Below are 27,120 nucleotides of genomic sequence, written 5' to 3'. Positions count from 1 at the left end.
TTATAATTTCTACTGATAGAAATTTTCATTTTATGACAAATCTAAAATACATGGGATGAGTAACTTATATGCATCTGCTAGTCTTCTGGGATTTTCAACAAAAGCAAAATATAGAGTTGGAATGGAACCATGTGATTTTCAAGCAAATAAAGATAAAATGATATTATTAAGATACCTTTTTATCCTATTTTGGGGACAGGATAAAGAGGAGAAATGGATCAGATGGGAAAACCTGGCTTTTTAAAAAAGCACAATTTCTATTCTGAATTATGTTGGTCCAAGAAGCTCTGTAACTTTTTTATGCATCTTGTCATGGGAGGCACCCTTTGTACAGGTGTGGAATTTATTTCTGGTCCAAAGGGAGCTATTCCATCAATGAAGGATGCTCTGACCATCATGGCATACTTGCATTGTCCTCCCTCCTCCAGTCCCGTAAGTACTTAGTTAGATTACCTCCAGATCGCTTTATTTATCCTCTAGGGATGTTCATTATCTATTTTTATTTCTTTTTTTGCATTCTTTCTGATGGGTAGAACAAGGCTTCTGACATCCAAATAAAGAGCTGAACTCTTTGGCCTTAAAAAATATTAATAGTTAAGAGAGATGACTCAAACTTTTAATATTGAGTAGTTCCCAAGTTTAGTATCTTTAAAATAAGAGATTCGGCAATAGACACAGGCTTCTGGATGGATCAAGGAAGAGCTGAGTAGTGATGCAATAGCTGTAGATTTGTGTGTTGTCTGAAGTTCATCTCAGCCCTGCTTTCCTTAGTTTCTTGGGATAGGAAGGTGACAACACCATCATCCTATCATCTAAAATCATGAGCTGCCAATGGGTGGTCGTAGCTGCTTATAAAAGAGACATTTCTTTCATTGCATATGTTTTGGCACGTGAGACTGGGTTAGGGCGACCTCCAAGCAGCCCTCTTTTCATTCCAGGGAGGTCTGAGAGATCACATTGCCTTATAAATTGCAGAAGATGGCGATTGATGACGATGTGCCGTATTTCAGTTGTTCACTCTCTATTTACTAGCTGTCTCTTCCTTATTTTTCTGAAAAGCTTGTCCTGAGGTCAGCTGCAGTCATTTTTTATGGCTAACACGGTAGCTGTTCCTCAGGGACGAGGGTGGGGTCAGGTTTGGCAGAATGTGCAGGCTACAGCTGTCAACCCAGAGCTAGATTGGACACTGGACAGAAAACTATTCTAAAAGATCTCTAACGGTTTGTAATTGGAAACTATAAAAAATGCTGAGCAACTAAAATCCCCTCCCCCTTTGTTGGTTTGGTGATTTTGGAACAGTAATTCTAACTTTAACTAGAATTTCATAGTAATCACATTCAGTCCACTGAGTGTTAAATCTGATCTATATTGAGTGTCTCTATTAGAAAAATTTGAGTGGTGACTTTCCAGACCCTTTTACCATCGAATTCTGTAAGAAAAATTAACATTTTTATTTCTCTCTTATTCTCTGAAAAGGAGCTCATAATATAAACTTTTAGACGAATAGAAGGATAAGAGTACATGTTTGTTGATGAGACATTTTGAAAATATTTCATTTTCTCGTGGAACCTGACTACTGAAGGCCTATTTTTCCTTAGCTTTTTTCTTTTTTTTTGAAACAAGGTCTTGCTCTTTTGCCCAGGCTAGGGTGCAGTGGTGTCATCATAGCTCGCTGCAACCTCAGACTCCTTGGCTCAAGTGATCCTCCTGCTTCAGCCTCCCAAAGTGCTAGGATTACAGGTGTGAGCTACCACACCCAGGCCCTCGGCTATCTTTTCATTTAAGTGTTTTTGCAAAGTAATTTGGCTTACCAGGAAGACTCTGGCACCTATTAAAGTTGAGACATCAACACTTGGGGAGCTCACTGAGGAGCCACGCTGCTTAAAGTGTGTGATTGAGGATGAAAGTGTCTGCACTTTGTGTTCATGGTCTGGAATTTACAGTGCTCCTAAGTCAGTAAGAAAGGGAGAGTGTAAGATTGCTTTATGAATCTCATGTTATGTCTCTTCTTTGTCTTCTACTTAGGTCTCCACAAAAACAAACACAGTTTTTTCTCTCTGCCACTTTTTTAGGGGGCAGGGCGTGATATGATTTTGCTGGCTTCCTTCAGGAGAACCCAAATCCTAGAGCTTGCTCCTGCTCTCAGTTGGTTTTCCTTGGAGGGTGGGGATTAAATGTTGTTTCTCTCTGTTCTCTTGCATACCTTCTATTTTTTACTTTTTCTTGATACTTAAAAAGAATTCATTCAGTATAAAAAGGTATCAGCATGCTTTATTTTACTTAAAAAAGGATAACCTAAGAATAACTTACTCTTTTCTCATTTTAGTTATGAGACAATGCAATCTTAGTTTTTTGCTTATATTATTTTTATTTGTTTATATTTGGCCTGTCTGTAGTAGATCATTTGCTTATTTGGTGATTTTTCGCATTCTGCTAACCTGCTCTTAGTGTTCATTACCGTTTCTCTTGGTTCCAAAGAAATTGAGTTCCCTTTAGGTGTGTTTGTGGCTATGTACTAGAGTTCCTGTTAAGTCAGTGCACATATTGTAGAGTCTAAAATTTTCAAGCCAAGGTAGTAATATTTGGTTCCAGGCCTTGGTAAACTAACTATCATTTTATTTTTCTCTCCAACCTAGGATGGTGATCGAGACATTTTTATTGATGGGGTTGTTGCTCGTAATAGAGCCCTAAATGGGGATCTGGTGGTCGTGAAACTACTTCCCGAGGAACAGTGGAAAGTAAGTTAAATTTTCCTTTTTTAACTATAGTTTCTTAGGGCCTTTTGTGTTCCATGGTGTACCAATGAGACATCATAACCTGGAGGAGTCACAGACCCCTCAGACTGTGCAGTTAAGTTGGGTGTTGCTTGCTTGGAGCTTGGAAACATCTGCTAGGCAGACATCTAATAATTGGAGTTGTTCTCCTTGCTCCCTCTCTAGTGATCTGTCCTGTCACATGCCTTGCGTTGGTTTTTGGTATTCTTTTGGATAGAATACCGAGGGCCCATTCAAACTTGACGCATATATTATTTTCCCACATTCTGTCCTGGGAGTACTGGAAAGATGAAGCCATGGGGACAGTGGTAGTCCTCACACATTTCTTCTGCCTCTACTGGAAAACGCAGGCAATACATATGGAGTTCTGTTGGGCTTAGATTGGTGATTGAGTGTCCCTTGGAAAATAAAAATTATCTACATTTTTATAGATCAGGGATTTAGGGGCAAAAGAAAATGTTTTTAATAGGAGAATATTCTGGGTTTGAGTCTCCATCTATGTCTATCAATTGAAAAGGGAAATGTACTTTTACTTTTGACTGTTGTTTTAGTTAACAGTAACAGTCAGTTTGTGGTAACAGTTTCTTTGAATTGTCATGTAGACTTGGTGACTTAAATGTCTAAGTCTGAATTTGTCTTCATAACATTTGTTTTATTTAGCTCAGTTCACTGGTACTCCACAACGTGGTTTCTTCTTCAGTGATAGGCGTCAAAGTGTAGTGAGTAATAGCATGGCCTTTAGGTTAGGCTGTTTGGCTTTGAATCACATCTCTGCCATTCATCTACATAGCTTTGGGCAAATTATACAACTTCTCTACCTCAAATGCCTCATCTGTAAAATGGGAAGAATTACAGTACCTACTTCATAGATTTGTCATGAGGATTAAATGAGAATACATGTAAAAATCTTAGAATAGCGTCTAAAAGTCTTAGAATGGCAGGAGCTCAAGAAATGTTCTTATCATTAGCTTTTCCAGAAAATATGTGTTATGAGGAGTACCACCTTATCTCAGAGCTCTGTTGAGGCATAAATTAAAAATTCTTTTTTATGTGATAGGGCTAGAGTAATTGAATTATAGCTATGTGCCAGGTACTGATAGGGTACAGGGACTTTTGTAATGATCAGGATCGACATAGTTCTTACTTTCATGGAACTTATAGTCTATTGGGGAGTGCAGGTAGGAAGAGACATATACTAATCATACTTATACAAATTTAAGTATAATTTTAATTAGTACTGTGAAGCTAAGTACAGGGTTGTGTATGTGTTTTTTTTTTTTTTAAATGAGAGTGAATTTTCCTAGTCTAGATCCTCCTCCCTAGCCCCATACCCACTTTCTGCCAGTTGTGGATATAGTCTTCAGCCTTGGTTCCTTGAAAGCATAGCTAAGGGGTGGCTCCAGGTCTTAGGAACATGGATTGACTTAGGTTACTTCCTGTTTTCTTGAAAGCATCATGCAGCCCAGTGTTGACCAGGTCCAAGAAGACAAGAGGAGAGCATTAGGGCTGGGTCAAACCACAAAAAGCATTTCTAGAGGTCATTTCAGGGAGTGAAGAGGCAGCATTATATTGCAGAAGAGCCAAAAAATGAAAAAGAGGTGAAACTGGTAGAACAGGAAGAAATGAGAGTGGTTAGCAAGTTGGATGAGTCTAGAGCAGACCAGAGCAGGTATGAGGTGTTGACTGGTTGAAGAGTAGGCATGAAGAGTGTACAGTAGCACACCCGTTGAGCTCTGCAGAAGTGGACAAGGTTGCTTAAAAGGGCAAGGCCAAGTTGCCTGGCCTTCTTCCTATCCTTAGCCCAAGGCCGGAGATGGCTAAAATAAACATATGAATAAATAAATGTGTTGCATTATTTTCCTTGTTCCTTACCCCTTTGTTGAAAAGACCAGCACGCCCAGCATTTCCTGATATTGTCAGAAGTTTTCTTGCTTTGGGCAGGAAGCCCAAGAAGATGGGATAGGTTGTTGACCAAAGCATGAGGGCAGGTTGCGGGTGAAGGTATTTGTTGTTGTTAAGGTCTAGGAGGACAAGTTTGGGGCTTGGGCATTCTTGCTTCTGCCTTGGTCCCTTTGCTTCCTGGACAAAAATCTGTACCTCCTTTAAGATTCAATGTAACAAAGATGTGATTTTCTATAGAGGTCTGGTTTTATGAAATCCTAGGTCATTGGAGCTAGTTAAGCAGGTAAGAATTTATAGAAATAGGTAGCATTCCCACAGTCAATACATGTAGGCTTCTTAGAAACAGCTTGTTTTTCTAGTTTACAGTTAATATCTAAAGGTAGAAATTAAAGGCCAGATGAAGGTTTTAAGCCAGGGAGTGATATGATTATATTTAGCCAAAAATCACTCTAGCTGCTATTTGCTGTGGTGGGGACAGTTGTACATTGGGATGGCCAGTTAGGAGGCTTAGACTGGGTCATGACAGTAAAGATGGAGAGAAGTTGGGACATATTTTGAAAGCAGAGCTGATAGGAATTGAAGATGGATTTGAAGAATAGGATGAGTGAAAGAGGGAAATCAAGGACAATTGTTAAGATTTTGGTTTACCATTCATACACTGCTGGTGGGACTGCAAACTAGTGCAACCCCTTTGGAAAGCATTATGGAGATATCTTAAACAGATTCAAGTAGACCTACCATTCGATCCAGCAATCCCATTATTGGGCATCTACCCAAAGGAACAAAGGTCATTCTATAACAAAGACACATGTACCCGAATGTTTATAGCAGCACAATTCACAATCGCAAAGATGTGGAAACAACCCAAATGCCCATCAATTCATGAATGGATTAGTAAACTGTGGTATATGTATACCATGGAGTATTACTCAGCTATAAGAAGTAACGGAGATACGACATCTCTATGGTTCTCCTGGAGAGAGTTGGAACCCATTATATTAAGTGAAGTATCCCAAGAATGGAAAAACAAGCATCACATGTACTCACCAGAAAATTGGTTTCCCTGATCATCACCTAAATTCACATCTGGGAATGATACCAATTGGATATCAGACTGAGGTGGGGGATGTGGGGAGGGGATGGGTGTATGCCTACATGATGAGTGCGTTGCGCACCGTCTGGGGAATGGTCACGCTTGAAGGTGCTGATTTGGGGAGGAGGGGATGCGAGGAGGGGATGGGTATATACCTACATGATGAGTGCAATGCGCACTGTCTGGGGAATGGACATGCCTGGAGCTTTGACTTGGGGGGACAGGCGGTACATGGGCAACGTATGTAACCTGAACTTTTGTATCCCCCATGATAAGCTGAAAAAAAAAAAGTTCTTAATTTTAATAAAGTGCAATTTATCAATAAAAAAAAGATTTTGGTTTACCAAAATGGGTATGATATCATTAATTAAAATGCAGAATAGTGGGGAAGAGAGTGTTTTGGTATAAAAATTATTAGTTCTGCTTGGCTGTGCTAAGTTTTAATTTCTTTTTAGACATGTTAATGGAGATACAGAGAAAATATAGAGGCCCAGATGTTTTCACTTGCTGGTGAATTCCACGAAACGTTTAATGAAGAAATAATCCTGGTTTTATACAAATACTTTTAGAAAATGCAAGAGGAGGAAACCTTTTCCACCTCATTCTGTAAGGCCAGCATTGCTGTAATACCAAAATGAGGGAATGATATTATAAGAAAAGACAGCCACAGATGAAGAGTCCTCACAGACAGATAAAAAAATACTCAACAAAATATTAGCAAATAGAATCCAGCAACATATAAAAGGATAATACAACATGAGCAAGTGGGGTTTGTTCCAGGAATACAAGGTTTGTTTTAATATTTGGGAAGAAATCAGTGTAAATCACGATTTAACAGACTAAACTTAATGCCATATTTCAATCAGACATCCTCATTTCAATAGATGCAGAATATGCATGTGACAAAATTCCACAACCACTTGTGATAAAAAACTCACAGCAAACTAGGAATAGAAGGTCAATTCCTCAACCTGACAAGAAAGATCTAAGAGATACTTAGAACTACATCATTCTCAATGGTGAAAGACTGAATGCTTTTCCTGTAATATTGGGAATGAAGTAAGGATGTTCCTTCTCATCCCTTTATTCAACATTGTACTGGAGATGCTAGCCAGTACAAAAGGCAATAGAAAAAAAAGCATCCCGATTGGAAAGAAGGAAGTAAAACTCTTTATTCCCAGAGTATGTGGTTTTCTATGTACAAACTCCTAAGAAATCTACAAAAACAAGCTGCTATAACTAATAAAGGAGTTACAGGACAGAGGCTGATATATTATTATAAAAATCAATTGTTCTTCTATCAAGGGTGGGGAGCCTGTAGCCTCAAGGCCACACATGGCCCTCCAGATCCCCAAGTGCATTTCCTCGACCAAATCCAAACTTCACAGAACGTTTATTCTGTAAAATTTGGATTTAGTCAAAAGGCTGCACTCAAGGATCCAGAAGGCCACATGTACTATATATACTAGAAATGACAAATTGGAAATTTAAAATATTCTTGAAGTACCATTTATAATAAGATAAAAAATATGAACTACTTAGGGATAAACTTGACAAAAAGTGTGTAAGACTTTAAAACTATAAACCATTACTGAGAGAAATTAAATAACAACTTAAATGGTGAGAAATATGTTCATAAATCAAAAGACTCAATATTGTTAAGATTCCAATTCTGTTCAAATTGATCTGTAGATTCAGTGCAATCCCAAGCAAAATTCTAACAGTCTTTATAGAAATTAACAAGCTGATCTTAAGATTTATATGGAAGTGGAAAAGACCTAAAATAGCCAAAACAAAGAATAACAAAGTTGGAGGACATACACTGCCTGACTTCAAGACTTCTTATAAAGCTACAGTAATCAAAACAGTGTGGTATTAGCTTTAAGATGGACATACAAATCAATGGAACAGAATAGAGAATCCAGAAATGAACCCATACATATATGGTTAATTGATTTTCTACAAAGTTTCCAAGGTAATTCAATGGGAAGAGGATATCTTTTCAACAAATATACTGTTACAGTTGTTTAGCCATATGAAAATATAGGAACTATGATTCTTAGCTTGTACCACATTTTCCATAGAAAATAACTTGAAATAAATTATAGATCTAAATATGTAAAAAGTATAAACCTTACAGAAGAAAATATAGGGGAAAATTTTAGTGACCTTAGATTTCGCAAATATCTCAAGTATAACAGAAACAAGTGAACATAAAAGAAAAAAACATCAATATGTTTGACTTTATCAAAATCATACTTTTGCTCCTTAGTAGGCACTGTTACAAAAATGAAAAGGCAAAACACAGACTAGGTGAAAATATTTGCAAAACAGTTACCTGACCAAGAACTTTTATCTAGAATATAAAGAAGTCTTACAACTCAATAATAAGCAACTCAGTTACAAAATGCATTAAATATTCGAACAGATACTTTACTAAAGAAGATACATGGATGGCGATTAAGCACATGAAATTAGTCATTAAGGAAATACAAATTAAAAGACCAAGGTACTACTATAGATCCGCTAGAATAGCTAAAGTTAAAAAAGAGTGACTGTAACCAGTGTTGGCAAGGTTATGGAGCAATTGGAACTCTCACACACTGCTGGTGGGAATATAAAATGGTACAGTCACTTTGGAAAACCATTTGGCAGTTTCTTAAAAAGTTAAGCATTGGCCGGGCACGGTGGCTCACGCCTGTAATCCCAGCACTCTGGGAGGCCAAGGTGGGAGGATCACTCGAGGGCAGGAGTTTGAGACCAGCCTGAGCAAGAGTGGGACCCCGTCTCTACTAAAAAATAGAAAGAAATTAACCAGGCAGCTAAAAATGTATAGAAAAAGTTAGCCGGGCATGGTGGCGCATGCCTGTAGTCCCAGCTACTCGGGAGGCTGAGGCAGAAGGATTGCTTGAGCCCAGGAGTTTGAGGTTGCTGTGAGCTAGGCTGACGCCACGGCACTCTAGCCCAGGCAACAGAATGAGACTCTGTCTCAAAAAAAAAAAAAAAAAAAAAAAAAAAAAGAAAAGTTAAGCATAACCTAACATGTGATGCAGCCATTCCATTCTTAGATATTGACCTTAGTGAAACTAAAGCATTTGTCCACATAAAGATTTGTACGTGAATGTTCATAGCAACTTTATTTATAACAGACCTAAAGTGGAAACATTCTAAATGTCTGTGAGCATGTGAATGGATAAACCAATTTTGGTATATCCAAAAAATGGATTACAGCTTAGCAGAAAAAAAAAAAAAATGAACTATTGATATATGCAACAACATCGGTGGATATCAAAATAATCATGGTGGGAGAAAGAAGCTAGGCAAAAAAGAATACCCTCTGTATGATTCCATTTATATGAAACTCTAGAAAATGCAAACTATCAATAATTTATAGCGACAAAAGGCAGAACAGTGGCTCCCTGAGGTGGGAGTAGGAGAGATGAATTACCAACGGTCCCCAAGGAAACTTTGGAGAATGATGGACATGCTCATTATCTTAATGGGATTGTTTCATAATTGTATGTGTGTCAGGACTCATCTATTTGTAGACTTTAAATATATATAGTTTATTATATGTCAGTTATACCTTAATAAAACTGAAAAATACTGAAAAACAGAAGGAGGTGTTTGCACAAATGAGCCTGGAGTTCCAAGGAGAGAGTGAAGCTAGAGATGTCAGTTTGGGAGTCATCAGCATATGTGGTGTTTAAAGCCACATTAGTGGTTGAGATCACCTAGAGACACCTAGCTAGAGAAGAGAAGAAGGCTGAATATTAAGTTCTTGGGCAAGGCAAAATTTAGGGGTCATGTAAAGAGAGTACATGCTGTATGGGGGGCACAAACCATCATGGCCAGATTTCAGCTGTGCTTGGCTTAGAGAAGAGGCTGATGCATTCTGAGGGTGTTGGGGGCTGAGGTCCAGTGAAATGGGCATCAAACAAACTCAGGCTTTCATAGTTGTGTGACCTGCTTGAATCTAGAGAGCATTTTTTGTTCTGTCTTCATGGAAAGAGTCAGCATGCCTTCGTCCCTATGCAAGAATGAGAAAGATGTTTGGTGACATTCATCCTCAGGAATAAAAATAGGAGCCAAGTCCAAAGAGGCCAGAGTCAGGAACTTGATCAAAGAGCCTATCTGCCATAATCTATAATGCTCCCCGTATATTATTTCTGATTCCCTCAAGGTGTAAAAAGTTACTTCCCAGTCAGTAGCAAACCTCTTAAAATGCAAAAGATCTCTGTGTTTATACTCTGGGGCAGGCCAGTCTACATGCCATTAATAGCCAATCTTGTGGAGAGAAGTACTCTAGGGGCTAGAGTGGGCTGTGACATGTTTCAAGTCAAAAGGAAAATAGTATCAGTCCTTTAATCTTGCCTGTTGCCTGGGGACCCAAAAATGATGTTAGAGTTTAGTCATAGAAAAGCCTCTGCCGGTTTCTTTGCCTAATGCCTGAGACTTATAAGGCAGTGTGGGTCAGGGGAGTTTTGGAGTCCTCTAAGCTTAGAAAGCTGCCACCACCCTGGCTGGTGGACCAGGTACCTTACCAAGAAGCACAGCAATCACTGTCCTGTCCGGGAATGGGCAGCCCTGGGGTTCCTAGGCGGGTGGACAGAGGGAAATAGAGGGGCTCAGCAGGCCAATTAGCATTCAGGAGTTTGGAGGGGAGTTGGTGTTCTGGAGGGAGATTTGCCTGAAACCTGAGAAATCCTGAAAGCAGCTGTTTCCTGCCTTTGAGAAAGATGGGGGTGAGGATACCTCATCAGAACTGGGCCAATCCTAGACTGTGCTTGTCTTGAACCTGCGAATGATTCACCTGGGAATTTTGTTAAAATGCAAATTCTCATTCATTAGGTGTGAGGTGGTGCCTGAAATTGTGCATTTCTAACCAGTTCCCAGGCAGTGTTGATCTTGCTGATTTGGGAACCACACTTTGAGTAACAAGGCTGTACTGTGTGAGTCAGAAGGGAAAGAGAAAGAAGCAGCTTGGAAGCCTGGCACTTAACGCTGTGGACCCTGGGTCCTCATGAGATCTGGTTGGCAGGAAGATATAATACTTGAGTGAGAAATGTGAACATTAACAGTTGTGGCTGGGCCACAAAAGTCCCCTTAAAAGACTAGATCCTGAGCTCTTTGTTTATTGATAACATTCCATAATGAGCAGAGATTGGCATGGAGACAGAGAAAGACCTGGCCTGCCAAGGAGCCCCCTACCCTTTGAGTTGCTGGTACAGGGTCGGTGTAGGGGAAATGACTACAGAGGGGCTCCCAGCTGTCTTGGTGTGGGCATCGGCCCTTTTCAGCTTTCAGAAAATTTTCAATGTAGAGGATGGCCCTGGGTTCCTTATTCATTCGGTTTCTGTGGAGCTCCTGAGGGTCTTTAGGGTGGCTGCCTGACAATTGCTTTTTATATTAAAATCAGCCCCATTAGGTATGTATTTTAGGCCTCATTAGGTAGAATATTTCACAGCTTCCCATTCTGAAGGGGGGCTGTTCTGCGGGCTTTAGCCCACCTGTGACAATGGGTGGTGACAGGGTCAAACTAGAGAGAAGAGAATATTCAGACTGTCATCAAGAATCCCTGACATGTAGAATATAAACATGTCGAAGAATACTGGCCAATTGTCTTACAGGTTTGTTAATACAAAAGCATATTGTTATCAAAGGAATCTGTACTCAATGGTGTGAGCAAATGTGAATTAATTGGATTGTTCATCTTTGCTTCTTTCTGCTTGTTGTGCTCCACCCCCTTGGGTATGTAAACTACAGGGCCTTTGGGGTTTTAGAAAAAAACAACAGTTCTTTTAGTTATAGTAGTAAACAGTCAATTTATTTCACAGCATGATTTTTGGCAAAATAGATAGCTGTAAAAGTATCAAGCTGAGAGGCAATAATAAAAATAATTTGCTCTTATATAACAATTTTAATTTCAGAATTCTTCCTCATTTTTGGTGTATATTTTTATTTTTTATTACAGACATCTAATGAAGGATACTTGAGGGGCAAATGGTAGTTTCTTCACTTTGCCAATTGGGAAATTAAGGTACTAGGAGAGTAAGTGACTGGTTTGGGAACTCAAGAGTTTTTGTCAGAACCAGGGGTAAAATCTAGATCTCTTGACTTTTAGCCTAATGCTCTTTTCCTCAGATTTTCAAAGGACAAACTATGTCCCCACAAGGTTAGGAAACATCCTGATGATTCTGGAGCAGTGTGGAGTGCTCAGTGGCTTCTCATCTTCCCCCCATCCCCATGTGCTAGATCCTGGAGATACAAACTCAAATAGGTCAAGGCTTTGCCCTTAAGGAGCTCATAGGCTAGTTGGGAAGAGGGTGGAAACAGAAATACTAGGTTGTTATGGGAGCACCAAACTCTGAGAGAACTGGGGCAGGTTTCTGGAGGTTACATTTGAGCTAAGGTTTGAAGAATGGAAATAGAAGAGAAAGGTTTTGTTTTGTTTGTTTTATTTCGGGATGAGAATGATTTGGGCTGAAAATGATTCGGCAAGAGGGGATTATGAAAATTTTAGGTTTCAGGGAGGAACATATTGATCAAGACTTTCTCTTTCCGCCACACTATTGGCTGAGTGCTGTAGCCCCTTTACTCTCCTAGACACTGGGAAAGCAGGACTCCTAGCTGTTCTCAAGGTCCTGCCCTCAAGAGAGAACAAAAGGGAATCTGTGGACCCCTTTTATAAAGGCTCATGGAATGCTGCTCTCTGCTTTGTAAACTTTTCTGTTTGCCATTTATTTGATCTTCCATTTTCTTTCTTTTTCCTTTTCTCTCCTTTCCTTTTCTCATCCAGTTATTGCCCCATAACCATTACCTGTCCTTATCCTTCATCTTTTGATTAACCACAATAAGTTTATCCTGTTTTCCTTCTCTTAATACTCTAATAGAGTACATTACAAATAAACATATATAAACCCTGTGGGTACTGAAAATGATTGCTAACTTTTTGGTGCTTATTGTGTACCAGGTACTATATTTAGTGCCTCACAGAATTCTTTAGTATGCTGTTATCTCTACCTAGTTTTGTGAATGAGAAAACTAGAGCTTAGCTTAAACATCTTATTTAATGAACATATAACTAAGGAGTGGCAGAGCTGGGACTCGAATTTACATCTCCTGATTTCATGATCACATCAATATTTGTTATTCCAGAGATATCAAAGAGAGAGTTATTTGATCTGTAGATGGATATTAACAGGTATCATAAATATTAGCATAAATTTAGAAAATAGCAATACATGCTTTAACATTAGGTAATATCTTAAGTTGCCATCACGGGTAAAGAAGATGACTCTATCAATTGAAATGACCAAAGGCCTAGTGTTAGTCTCAGCAAATAAATAATTTAGAAAAAAATAATCAGAATTCTAGTGGTTGTATTTTAGGACTAGAGAAGTATGGTAGCTTATCAGGGCATTATGGAGGGAGATGTTGGGAATGAGTCAGAACCTTACCAGACATCTGCTCTAGACAGTGGATAAGATACTAAGAGGGCTGACCCAACTGCATTGGTTGAATCAGAGCTATAGCTCGCTGGTCAAGGCACAGAGTCAAAGGAGTTACAGACTTAGATGCCTTCTTGGTTCTTTGGCAGCAGATCCTAAATTCACAGTGGCACAGGTATTCAGAAGGCAGGTAGGCAGTTGTCATGTAGGGGAAAGTAGGTCCTTCTGGGGCTTTAGGGCAGAGTTCTCATTCCAGGAATGTGGGACTTCCTATTATAAGCAGAATGGTAGAGACAGCCAGTAGGCTGGGAGTCAAGGATAGGATTTGATCCCCAGCTAGGAGAATTGGGTAGAGCCATACTAGGAGCAAGACCCAAAGCAGAAGACCAACCCTGAGCTTTTTTTGGTTGTACCAAAGGAGACTTGGGAGCCCAGGATTTAGCTCTGGTGTCTTTGACCTGGGAGGCAGGTTAAAAGCCAAGCCCTTTTATAGGAGGGGCCAAAGCTATTTAAATATTGCCTACAATATTGCCTTGCTTGACTGGGAACTAGTTGATGCAGCCATTGTGATTGGCCCAGAGAAAATCATGAGAGTAAAGGAGGCCAACAAGAGCCTATTAAAATTAGACTCAATTAGGTAAAACAATGTGAAACAGAACCTGACTAGCTAAAGAGATGGATTTCAAGTGAAATTTTTGCTCATTGGAACTTAGCTTCTATCTTCTTTTTACTATATTTTAAAAATATAGTAAAACAGGCTGGAATCTACTTGATATATAGATATCTACTGGAAACCTATGATACTGGGGACCCATTCATTTATGCCCACATGTATTTGTTGAGCACCTACATGTACTGAGAAGATAAAGTGGGAATAAATCAGTCAAGTACTTTGTTAGCCAAATCTAAATTTTTCTCAAGACAGGGTTATTTCACTTAACTTACATCAGAGTAAACTCTGTACATGACTTAAGAAGGGTGGAGAGGAGGGACAATTATTCTATATTTTCTAACATGTCTATTGTACAGTTACTAAGATAACTTATTTTTATGCAGAGATATTAATACTTTAGCAAGGAAATAATAGAGGTATGGGTGAGTATTTTGGAAGAGATTCGCACAGAAAGAAGGAAATAACTTGAGTTCGAAAGAATAAAGGAAGTGCTGATAGGAGTGACTACTCTTGTTCTAAATTAAACAAACAAAGAAAATCAAAGTGCACATTTAATCCCTAATTTTCAATGGCTGTTTCAAAACGTCTTATGGTCACATGAAATTGGTCTAGTACAGTAAATTGTTTCCTTTGACAACTTTTCCTTTAAGTGATTGTTTTAAAGTTTTGTCTTCCAAGTTCTTCTTTAAATATGCACCTATCATACTAGATTATATTTAATCCAATCTCTTATATAACCACTATCATTTTGGATTGTTCTCAATTCCAGTGGAATTAGGATTTCTTAGAACTGTTTGATTTCTTGGCCTGCATGGCAAGCCCAAAAAAGACTTGGAAGGTACTTAATGATGGAGGGCAAGGTCTTTGGAGCCTCCACCCAGAGTAGTATGGTAGGTAAGGTATATCTACTACTGTGATCAGATTTTCCCAAGATTGTTATATACACAAGCCTATTTTTAACAGTCCTCTTTTCTTCTTCATTATTGCCAGCTCTGGGATCAAATATTTCAGGTTCTTGCTTGCTTTCAACATGCCTTCAGATCTCTGTAATTCAAATTGAAATGTCTGAAATAAGGAATGTACCATTTAAGGGTAGAGTAGCTTATTTGTGCTGAGAAACTCCCAATTAATATTTAAGGATTATTTGCTAGAAAACTAATTCATTCCTCAACTCCTTGGAGATGGTTTGATGAACTTCACATTCATTGTAAGGAATGAGTTAATGTAGATAAAGTACTTACAGCAATGATAACACATTGCTAAGTGCTTCAGAAATATCAGATATTACTACTATTCTTCTTAGAAATGAGGACTGAGAGTCGTAGTTTGGCCAAGATCACGGGATAACTCAAATTTATTATTTCTAGCTCTTGAGTGTACCACTGACAACACTTACAGCAGACGTAAAATATTGGTGTTTTAGTGTGTGTTTCTTTGAGCCATCTAAATTGATGAACAATTGTATGGTAGGCAAGGTTATAGTCTTGAATGAATGGTTTATTTCTTGCTCATGCCCATCAAGATTATCTAGGGACTTTGCTTTGCATTAGCTTCACTCCGGAGTCCCAGCAGGATGTAACAGATACCATCAGAAGTATTCCCCTTTTCTGTGGCAGAAGGAAATAGCCAAAGAGGGCCACATTTAAAATGCCTCAGTCCAGAAGTGATAGAGTCACTTCTGCTCATAGCTCATTGGGCAGGTTAAGTCACCTGGCCTTACCCAACCATAAAAGGGCCAAGAAGTGCAATCCTATAACATGTCTACGAGTAGGAATAGCAGGATATATCTGGTAAACTTGGGCTAATGACAATCACACTAGATTAATTATGTTCATTATATGTTGCATTCCTGACTAGCCATCTGAAACCACATGCCACTAGTCACAGCAAAAGCTTCTATATCTCTTACTACAAATTTATCTCCACTATTGAAAATAGAATTCAGAAGTACCTGAAAATGATCTAGGTGCTCTTTAAGATCATGCTTAGTGATGTATTTCTTCTTTTAAAGTATAATGTGTGATACAAAGTAAATTTTTTGCTTTGAATTAAGCTAATGGCACAGTGGTGCAGTTTTTATAAGTGGAAGACAGGGAAGTTACGTTTTAAGGAAATGTACTGGCATTTATTTGGTAATATTTATAAACCATAAAGAGTTATCATTAATAGTCATATTGTGATATTGCTGCTTGCTACTGCTATTGTTCAAATTCTCATTTTTTATTTAAAAAATTTCAATAGATTTATCCTACATCTTATAGAAAATAATGATTTAGGGCATATACATAAGTGTCTTATGAATTTAGGCAATATTATGTACAAAGGTAGGAATGTTATATATAAAGGCATAAAGGCTTGCAGAAACGTGGCAGATTTGGAAAACTACAGATATTATAGTAGTTTGGAGGTTAAAATGCAAGATAGAGATATAAAGTGGCAAGAGATGGGGCCAGGCTGGTAGATGGAGAGGTGGGGGTGGGCGTCACATTATGAAATGTCTTCCTGTGTAAGGGAGTTCAGCTGTTATCATGTAGGCACTGGGGAGTCATTGAAGAATTTTGAGGAGGGTGACATAGTCATATTTGCATGTTAAATATTCTGGTGGTAGGGAGGAGAATTTAAAGGAATGAAGGAAAATTAGTGGGAGAGTGACAAGAAAGTTAGGTATTAAGAGTCTCAGTGGGGGGAGATGATAAAGTCACAGTGCCTGTGTGGAATGCAATGAGGGGATGCATTGATGACTGTTCAATAAAGTAGAACATGATGATTGGATGTAGCAGGTAAGGGAGAAGGAATAAGCTAGGATGACTTTTAGATTTTAGGCTCAGGTAATTGAGGGGATGATAGCTCACTTTGCCAAGATAGAATCTTAGAAGGGGAACAGGGACAGAGGTTAGGGTAGGATAATGAGTTTGTTTGGACATGTTGAGTTTGAGATGCCTCGGGGCATATAGGTATGTAAAGCAAGAAGGCTTTCAGATACTAGGATTTGTAGCTCAGGAGTGAGATCTTGGCCACAGGTAGAGATTTGGGTGACCTCTGTGACACTTGAATAAATTGGTGTTTTACGGAGAGATAAAAGAAGACAACCTGAGGGTGGAGCTTGAGGAACACCAAAACTTAATGGGTATGCAAAAGAAGAGGATCTGGTAAAGGACACTGAGAACTGGTGGCCAGAGAGAAAGGAGGAATACCAGGAGAGAATGTTAATGCCAGGAACCAAGACAAGGGGGCATTTGAAGGAGGAGGAAGAAGTACCATTTGCTCCAGTGAGAAGTTTTCCTGAGAAGTTAGATTTGACTAATATAGAGCCATCTGTGACATTGATCAAAGCAGTTTTAATGGGGTAGAAAAGGCAGAAACCAAACCACAGTGAGTGAAGGAGACTGAGAAAGGGTCTGAGAATAAGGGACAGACAGGTGATCATTATTGTTTTGGTATGAGAGAAACTTTCCTTAAATATGGTATGTTTAGTTGGGTTTCCTAGGGCCAGAGCTTGAGATGGAGAGTTTTGGTCAATTTCTGATCTATACCAAATATACTTAAAATTTAGTTAGAAATATCCCAACACAGATAAAAAATTAGAATTTGAGAACAGAGCACTGAAAATGAACTAGATGTAATGTTAGAAGAAATTGGGAATGTCTGTAAGAGTGAATTGACAATACAGCACACAGAACTATGGGTAGAAACAAAACAAGCTCCAGAGAAAGCCAGATCAGGTTTTAGGAGCAAACGGACTGGGGACAGTTGGCCAGGAGGAGGCAGATCTCCTTATGGTGATTTTTGGGAGCATAGGAATCTTCTAGAGCAGGAGTCAGCAAGCATTTTCTATAAATGGCCAGATAGTAAATGTTTTAGGTTCTGTGGGCCGTGTGGTTCCGTAACAACTTATCTTCTGCTGATGCAGCATGAAAGCAGCCCCTGACGATACGTAAATGAATAACCACAGCTATGTTTCAATACAACTTTATTTATAAAAACAGTTGGATTTGCCCTGTGAGCTGTAGTTTTGCCAACCCCTGTTCTAGAAGCATAGTTAGACTTTATGAAAGACCTTGCTCCTGCTCTATTAAGGAACCCTGTGACCCTCAGACACAGATACCTTGTTCTTATCCCTAAAGAGCATGCAAACTCTGCTGGAAAATGTCTTACCATTTTGACTCCATCTTGGTAATTCAAGCTTGTAGTTCTTGAGTCTTTCAATTTTAAATCAGAAAATGTTAAGGAGTCTCTATCTGTATGAGTTCTTGGGAATTAGTTGACTGGATTCTGTGTTTTGTTTTTTGGAGTTTTCTGGAAAATAATGTGTGTGAACATTGAGCTTGTGGCTTATTAAGAATTCTAGATGTATTTACCATAGTTTTAGATCCTTTTTGATCAGGTTTGAAATGGATCCTGAAGATTGTGGTGTAAGTAATATTTTTTGGAAGCAGGGGAAATTTAATAGGGAACACATTGTCCACCTAAACTTTCTTGCATGGCTTCCTTTCCTTACTGCTGCTGTTCCAGCTTCTCATTCAAATTCTCATTGGGTCTCTGGGCTCCGTACCTTTATTCCTCAGGCCTTTTTGCCATTAACTTAAGCAGTGGGTAGTGTGAATTGGTGTTTGCAGTGATCAGAAAGGAGATAAATAGTTCTCTACTCAGTCCCTTTTAAGTGCCAAACCGACACCATTTGTGTCACTGGAAAAATTGTCAGGGGTGCAAGATGTAGTAGAGGAGGACAGTAGTGGGTCAGCTAAAAGTCGGTGCTTTGAGGCAGGTGACAAAAGCTTGTTCAATGGATGAATGTAGTGCTATAAACAGAAAGTGAGTTCAGAGTCGGGAACAAAGGAGATTTCTAAGAGACTGGAATGTAGAAAATGAGAGTAATTGAGGTAAATGGTTTAGCATATAGTCTGTCAGCAAGGGAGTGGACTGGTTCACTCGTGTAACTCCTCCATCAAACTTATGTTGAGTACTGACAAGGAGTCAGGCATTGTGTTAGCACTTGGAACATGGCAAAGAATAAGATAGACAGGATCCTAGTCCTCATCTAAACCAGAGAATGTAGAAAATGACTTGAGTGACTGCTCAATTCTCCCAAGTATGGTACTTAAATAGTGCCATTCCATATGCAAAGTAGAGAAGTTACTTTGTTACATGTAATGGATGCCTTGGTGTATATAAGGGCCTAATTCTTCTGTGATTGCCCTTGGTCAACTTGCAGACTAGTGCAGGAAGCAGGTATGTAAACAGAGCAGCCATATTGCTATGTAGCATATTTCTTAACAGAGATGTGAACACAGATGCCAGAGGTCTGTGGAGGCGAGAGGACAGCTCTGCTTAAGGGAGCTTATTAAAATTTCTTACAATTTTTGACATTTGAATTGCAGTTTGGAAGAAGAGTTTGACAAATGACAATTCAACGGAGAGGAGAATATTTTAGGCAAGAGAACTATATTTAAATGAATAGAGAAGCATGTACTCCTCCCAAGTCTCAACTGGTGAGGGTAGGGATTGTGTCTTCTTTATGTTTACATTCATAGTATTCTGGTAAGAACATGGGCTTTCAAGACAGATTGGGGTCTACATTCTAGATCTTTTACTTACTGGCTCTGAACTTTAGGGGCCTCACCTATAAATGGGGCAAGTATTTTGGTAAGGATTAATGAGCTATATAATCACCTAGAATAGTGTCTGACAAGTAGTAGGTACTTTTAAAATGAAATGAGTTTCATTCTTTCATTTTCCTTCTCTTATATATAGCCACCTGGTAACTGGCATACAGTAGACATAGAATAAACACTGATTGAACAATTTAATGTTTCCAAACATGAGGAAAACATCTGGTATTGTTTTGAAGTAAATTTTATGACTAGAAAGACAAAAAGCACAGGGTACAGTCACCAAATGTAGTGATCTTATGAAGCAGAATTTTTTTTCTTAAGAACTAGCTTGGAGGAGAAAACGCAGCAATGGATCAAGTCAGGTTTGCTGGATGTTTACACATAAGAGCTGGATGTAATTTTCCACCTGAATATCAGAGATTCAAAATGTTGATTGTAAATGTCTTTTGTAATGTTTCTTCATTAATGTTTACAGATGATTTTGGACTTGTTTCTGTCTTAATTTTTTGAGGTTTTGAGAATTAAATAAATTTGACTGCAGATTTCAGTCATTCCAGGATGATCTATCTGTTTTCTCCCAAGGCCTCAGATGTCATAGTTTACCTATTTCTCAGTTAATATCAGCTTAGACTAGTGTCTTTTAGCTTTTTATCACCAATTACATTCTTATTCCTTTGTGTGACATAAAGGCCTTCCATGATGTACCTCTTACCTCTTGGGCAACTCTGTTTCCTTCACCCCTTAGCCTTGGGCACCACAGACTGGAGGTCTTTGAGTGCACTGTGTAGCTGGATACTTGCATTTTATTTTTGCACTTACAGTTTCCTTTGCTTGTAGTTCTCTGCAGGTATCTTTCCCTCTCTCCCCTACTCATCTTCCTAGACTGGATTCATAGTTTGTTGCCTCTGGGAAGCCTTTCCTTGCTATTTTCACAATTGTTATTCAATGCTGCTGTTTTACTGAATTCAAAACCTTTATATGTTTGTCATTCATGTTACAGAGCCCTTTTTGTCTCTGTTAATCCTTCAATGGTATTTGATGTTTTCTTCTGGGTAGTATTTACGTTGCTTATTATTAATGACTCTCACTATGTGATGATGTTAAACATGCAAACACCATTTATTGAATACCTATTCTGTTAGGTACTTGTCCAGGACCTTTGTAAATATTGCATATTGCAGACATAGGTTTCTTTGCAAGGTGGACTGAACTGTAATGTTTCTTTTTCGTTATTCATGTGCTAATTTCTAAACACACCAGAGTGTATTGATTTAATACATGAGGGAGCAATGTCTGGAAACAGGTGAAAAGTCAGTTCTAAAATTCAGAGAAAAAGAGGAAATTCTCAAGTTTGAGTTTTTGTTTATATTTCCATCTTCAAGGTACTTCTGTCTAATACAGAAATTAGAATATGTATTGGTGTCAGTTTTGTTATTAAATTATTTTAAAAGTATGCTTTTTAGGATAAATAAATAAAAGCAAGGAGGGTACTTATATGTCTAAAAGGAAACACTTTCTGTACTACTCAAAACACTTCTGACACCCAGTGTGTGGGTGTTCTGCACCAAGCAATTCTCCATGGACACCAATTGGGTATCATGCAATTTAACTCAGTTCTGACATTAACTACTCAGAGTTAGCACACACCCCACAGATTAAGGGCTCATCCCACAAAACTGCCCCCTACTTCAGAGGCCAATTGCAATCTGGGCTTCCTGTAGTTCTGACTGGCCATAAATTGGGGGTTCCTATGACCCTCCTCCTCAGGCTCAATAATTTGCTATAACTGCTCACACAACTCAGGAAAACACTGACTTATATTTATCAGTGTATTATAAAGGATATTGCAAAGATACAGATGAAGAAGTACATAGGGCATGGCATGGGGGAGGTGCACAGAACTTCCACGCCCTTTCCAGGCTCTCCACTCTACCAGCACCTCCATGTATTCACCAACCTGGAAGCTCTTTGCACTCATTTAGAGTTTTTATGGAGGCCTCGTTACACAGGCATGATTGATTAAATCATTGGTCATTGGGGATTGCTCTTCCCTTCCTGGAGGTCAGGAGGTGGGGCTGAAAGTTTCAACCCTCTAATCACATGATTGGCTCTCTGGCAACTAGCCCCCATCCTCCAAGAGTTACCTCGTTATCATAAACTGAGGTATATTTGAAAGGATCTTCTTACCATTAACAAAAGATGCTCCTCTCACCCCTGTCACTATGGAAATTCAAAGGGTTTTAGGAGTTCTGTGCTAGAAACTAAAATTGTTGACTATATAAATATATTTTATTATACCATAATATCACAATGTCAGGTGTCTCCTTTTCCTTAATTCATTGATGTGATGATTCATTCAACAAATATTATTTTGGACATCTACTGTATACCAGATAAGAGAATCATTGAATGTAACAGACACTGTGTTGTCTTGATGGAGCATATAGAAAGTTTATGCATCTGTTAGGCCTGAATGGATCTATGGAGGCTTAGTTTCAAAATCTAGTCTTTGTTTCTTTGTTTAAGAACCATTAGGAAATTTAAATAATATCTTAACATTTGGAAACTACATTAACAAATGCAAATGCCAGAAGTGATTTTTACCTTTTACTAATTTGAAAGGAAAATTCTGTTCTTTTAGCAGAAATAGCTAAATTCATTTAGGGAAAGAAAAGCCAGTCATAATATTATATGCTTATGTTACTGAACCAAACTGGCACACCAAAGCCAGACACTGAAGCTGAGAGTTACAGAGAGAGAAAGAGGCATTTTTATTGCATGGCACCATGGAAGGAGAATGGGCAGTTCACACTTAACTCCTTGATGGCTTATAAGCAAGAGTTTTTAAAGGGAGGGGTACATTTCAGGATATCAGAAGTTGCAGGCAAAATTGTTAATCAGTATGTTGGTCTGGCCCCAAAGGCTACATATCCCGAAGTGAGGGCCTATTGGCTATAGGTGGATTCAGAGATTCTTGGATTAGCAGAAAGAAACGTTAAGGTGGGTGTGACTCTCTCCAGGCCCCTCAGGGAGAAATTTAGAACAAAGAATGATCATCAGAGTTTTAATTTCTCAGTTCCCCCTTATCTACATTTTCTATCTGGTGGGGATTTCTGAGGAAAAAAAGCAAAACTCAAGAATATATGTTAAGATGCCATCTTTTAGTTTCCGTAGGAGCCAAAAAACCTCATAACTCCAGCTTGCTAGAAGGGCCATTAGTATTACTTTCTTTTCATTAGGTCGCCCATTCACTATTTTTTTTTTTTTTGAGACAGAGTCTCGCTTTGTTGCCCCGGCTAGAGTGAATGCCATGGTGTCAGCCTAGCTCACAGCAACCTTAAACTCCTGGGCTTAAGCGATCCTCCTGCCTCAGCCTCCCAAGTAGCTGGGACTACAGGCATGTGCCACCGTGCCCGGCTAATTTTTCTATGTATATTTTTAGCTGTTCATATAATTTCTTTCTCTTTTTAGTAGAGACGGGGTCTCGCTCTTGCTCAGGCTGGTCTCGAACTCCTGAGCTCAAACAATCCTCCTGCCTTGGCCTCCCAGAGTGCTAGGATTACAGGCGTGAGCCACAGTGCCTGGCGCATTCACTTTTTAAGGATAGTTAGGTGCCTAGAATTTTCCTTGAAGGGATTCAAGATTTTTCCTTTATTTCCATGCTTGGAAAATAGGCAGACCCCTGAGAGGGTACTTGTTCCATCTCATTTAAAGTATGATTTTTGTCATGGAAGTATTAAGGTAAATGACTTCCCTAAAGTTATTCATTTTAGACTTATTTGATACCTTTTTGGAGGTATGAAGTTGATAAAGAATGAATCACTTTTCATCTTATTTTCTTGTCTTCCCATTTTGCCTTGAAGCTTTCTACTGATACCTGTTGTTGCTGAGAAGCAGCATTGGGAAAGGGAATTGTTTTCTTCCTACCTCCTTATTCTTGAGGTCATCATCTTGAATCCCTAATGTGAACTGAGACACAGAGTGTACACATGAGCCCGTATGCATGTGCAGGGAGCATTTTCTAGGGATTTGGAAGATATCTGCAAATAGAAGGAGCAGTATTACTGGAGGGGAAAAAATCCCAAGAAAGATAAAATTCACATAAACATTTATATGGAAGAACATCTATAATATGGGAACTACTCAAAGTACTTCCAGTCTTACATTTTATAAGTTCCATGAACTCTTGATTCATTGTTGAATTATAATTTATTTGTTATATGTATTTTGTACCCTAAAATTTCTACTCACAATAGATGTGTTTGGCTGATGGTGTGTACTTAAAAAAAAAGCAAGAATCGCTTCTTGGCCTTTTGGCTAAGATCAAGTGTAGTATCTGTTCTTATCAGTTTAAAAAAAAGCAAGAAATCCATCCACAAATCAACTTGATTCTGATTGGATCAGGATGATCTGTCTCCAGTCTATCTGCCTGATAAAAGAAAATTGAATCTTCTCTGGAAAAGGAGAGTATCTTCCAAAGCTCCTACAATTTTGCATCTACAGTGTTCATTATTTTAAATTACACCAGGTATGCTAGCAGACAAGACAAAACAAATGATTGTGAAAACCAAGAGAAAAAGAAAATACAGACAAACGATAGGTAATTCAGAATTTGATGTTGCTAGAAATTAATTTTAAAATAACTGTGAGTTAAAATGCTCAAGATAATAGATGATAAAATAGAGAATCTCACCAGAAAACTGGTATCTATTAAAAGAGACTAGATAGAATTCTAGAACTAAAAAATAATAGAAATTGATTACTCAGTAAATTTTTTTGGCCACAAATTAGATACTTTAGAAGAGAAGATTAGTGGACTCCAGAGTAGTTCACATGGAAAAAATAAAAAGCTAGAAAATACATAAATGAGCATAAAATATAAATTAGACCCAGGGAAAAGGTTTGTATAAGAACCAAGGAGGAAAGGAGAGCTTCATTCAGAATCAAACAGCATTTTAAGAGATAATGGCCCCAAATTTTCCAAAACTTACAGAAGTCATCAGGCTACAGATTTGAGAAGCTTGAGAAAGCCCAAATAGGATTAATACAAAGAAAATTAGATATAGGCACAACATGATAAGACTTAGGAAAACCAAGGGACAAAATCTTGAAAATTGACCTCTAGATTTAACATAATCCAAGCCAAAATTCCAGCAAGCATTTTTTGTATAATGTGTGGAAAGTGATAAACTGATTCTAAAAATAGATTCCAATGGAAAGGGCCAAAAATAACCAGGGCAATTTTGAAGAACAAAGCTGAAGTTTTTAAACTACCCACCATCAGACTTACTATAAAGTGAGCACAGTTGAAATGGTATGGTACTGGTACAAGGAGAGACAAATAAGTTGATGAATGGAATTGTAAGTCCAGAACCAGATGCACTCATATATGGTCACTTGATAATGAGAAAGGTGACAATGCAATGCATAGGGGGAAGAACACTCTTTTCAACAAGTAGTGCCAGACCAGTTGGCTATCCATATGGAGAAAAAGAATGTTCACCTTTATCTTATACCATACACAAAAGTTAATTCTTGGTGGATTATAGATCCAAATATGAAAGGTCAAAGAGTAAAGCTTTTCAAAGAAAACATGGGAGGATATCTTCATGACCTTGGGGGCAGCAAAGACTTCTTAAACAAGGCACAAAAAACACTAAACACTAAGGGAGAAAAATTAATAGATTGGAGTACATTAAAGAATTCTGTTCAAAAACATCATAAGGGAAGTAAATATCAGTCTACACAGTGGGAAAAGTTGTGCAACACATATTCAACAAAAGAGCCATATCTAGAATTTATAAAGTATTCTCTCAAATAATTGAGAAAAAGACCAGACAAATAAAAATTGGCAAAAGACTTATACAGGCTCTTCACAAAAAAAGCCTATTCAAATGGCCAGTAAACTTATGAGAAGATGCTCAACTTCATCAGTTACCAAGGAAGTACAAGTCAAAACCATAATTCAGTACCACTTCACACCCACTAGAAGAGCTGGATTGAAAAAGTCAGGCAATACTATGAGTTGGTGAGGTGTAGAGTAACTGGAACTCTCATATATTGCTAATGGGAATGTAAGTCAGTATAGCCACTTTGGAAAACTGCTTGGCATCATTTGCTAAAGCTACAAATATCCTATGACTCAGAATTTCCATTCCTAGGTATATACCCAAAAGAAATGGGTACACTTGTGCATGAAAAAACACGTTCAGGAATCTAATCTTCATAGCAACATTATATAAAATAGCTCCAAACTGGAAACTACCCAAATCTCTATCAATAATAGAATGGATGAATGTATTGTAGTACATGTATACAATAGAAGACTGTATAGCAGAGAGAATGGTTGACCTCAAGCTATGTGCAACAATTAAGAATGAATCTCATGGCCACATACAAGAATATTTATGATTCTACTTATAAACATTCAAAACTAGTCTGTGATTTTATCACAATAACATTTATCCTTGAAGGAGCAGTAATTGAAAGGGGCAGGGGAATAGTTTCTGGAGTGTTGGTTCTGGTAGGTACAATGGTAAGATGGCCCCCAAAATTCTCCTCCTCTGATACACCACATTTAATTCCCTCCCCTTGAGTGTGGGTGGGACCTGTGAATATGATGGGATATCATTCCCAGGAGTAAGTTACATTATTTGGCAAAGGTAAAGGGATATTGCAGATGTTACTGAAGTCCCTAATCAGTTGACTTTAAGTTAATAAGAGAGATTATTTTTGTGGGCCTGACCTCATCAGGTAGGCCCTTTAACATAGGGTCTAGAAGTTAGAGATGCTCTCTTGGCCTTGAAGAAGCAAAGACCAAGAGTTCTATAGCTGCGTGGAAATGAAGCTTATGTGAGGACCCTGATCCTTAAACCATAGATGAGACAGCAGCCCCAGCTGACGGACACCTTTATTGCAGTCTTGTGAAATCTCAGCAATGGACCCAGTTAAGCCATGCCAGGATATCTGACCCACAGAAATTGTAAGACAAAAAAATGTGTCTTGTTTTAAACTGCTAAGTTTGTAATAAGTTTTTGTGCAACATAGAAAACTAACGCACTGTTGAGACTCTATTTCTTCATCTTGGTAATGTTGTATGTGGGTATTGTTTATTTTATAAAAATTCATTGTATTATCCATTTATGATTTGTGGACTTTATATAAATAAAAATAAATTATATTTACTAAAAATGTTTACTTTAAAACAAGAAAAAAATTACTCTGTACTACTTTTAACCGGTACACGAATGTAATCAAATAATTATGTTATAATTGCAATGGTCAAGTTGAACATAAGCATATTTGGTCACAAAATTAACTTAAATTTCCTTCTCATAAGTGAACTCACTTTCCATCCTTACATTTTTCCTTTCACTGTGAAAGTCATAGATCTTGAAGCTGGAGATGTAAAATGATTTTCCAGTCTAACTTCCTTATTTCAAAGTTGATGAAACTGGGATGTGCTTCAAGCTAAGTGTTGAGCAGCAAAGCCAGTACCTCTGTTCTTGAGGGCTCTCCTCCTATGTCCATTTCCTAATATCAGAGCTTTCAGAATCCAGAGGATATAGGTGCACATTTTTTTTTTTTTATTTATTTATTATTTTTTTTCAATTTA

General features: G+C 38.2%; 1 protein-coding gene and 1 pseudogene across 1 annotated transcript in view; both read left to right on the top strand.

Moving 5' to 3' along the window:
* Positions 1-27,120, top strand: part of DIS3L2 (DIS3 like 3'-5' exoribonuclease 2) — a 307,218-nt gene that overhangs the window by 47,225 nt on the left and 232,873 nt on the right. Inside the window, exon 5 of the mRNA XM_069470450.1 lies at positions 2,637-2,738. Within this exon, the coding sequence (XP_069326551.1) occupies positions 2,637-2,738 (102 nt within the window). The remainder of the gene's footprint in view (positions 1-2,636; positions 2,739-27,120) is intronic.
* LOC138388198 (U2 spliceosomal RNA) lies at positions 23,803-23,981 on the top strand (annotated as a pseudogene).

This window comes from Eulemur rufifrons, chromosome 1 (genome assembly GCF_041146395.1).
Source record: "Eulemur rufifrons isolate Redbay chromosome 1, OSU_ERuf_1, whole genome shotgun sequence".
In the NCBI taxonomy this organism is placed as follows: domain Eukaryota; kingdom Metazoa; phylum Chordata; class Mammalia; order Primates; family Lemuridae; genus Eulemur; species Eulemur rufifrons.
This window is presented reverse-complemented; position numbering and strand designations above follow the sequence as displayed.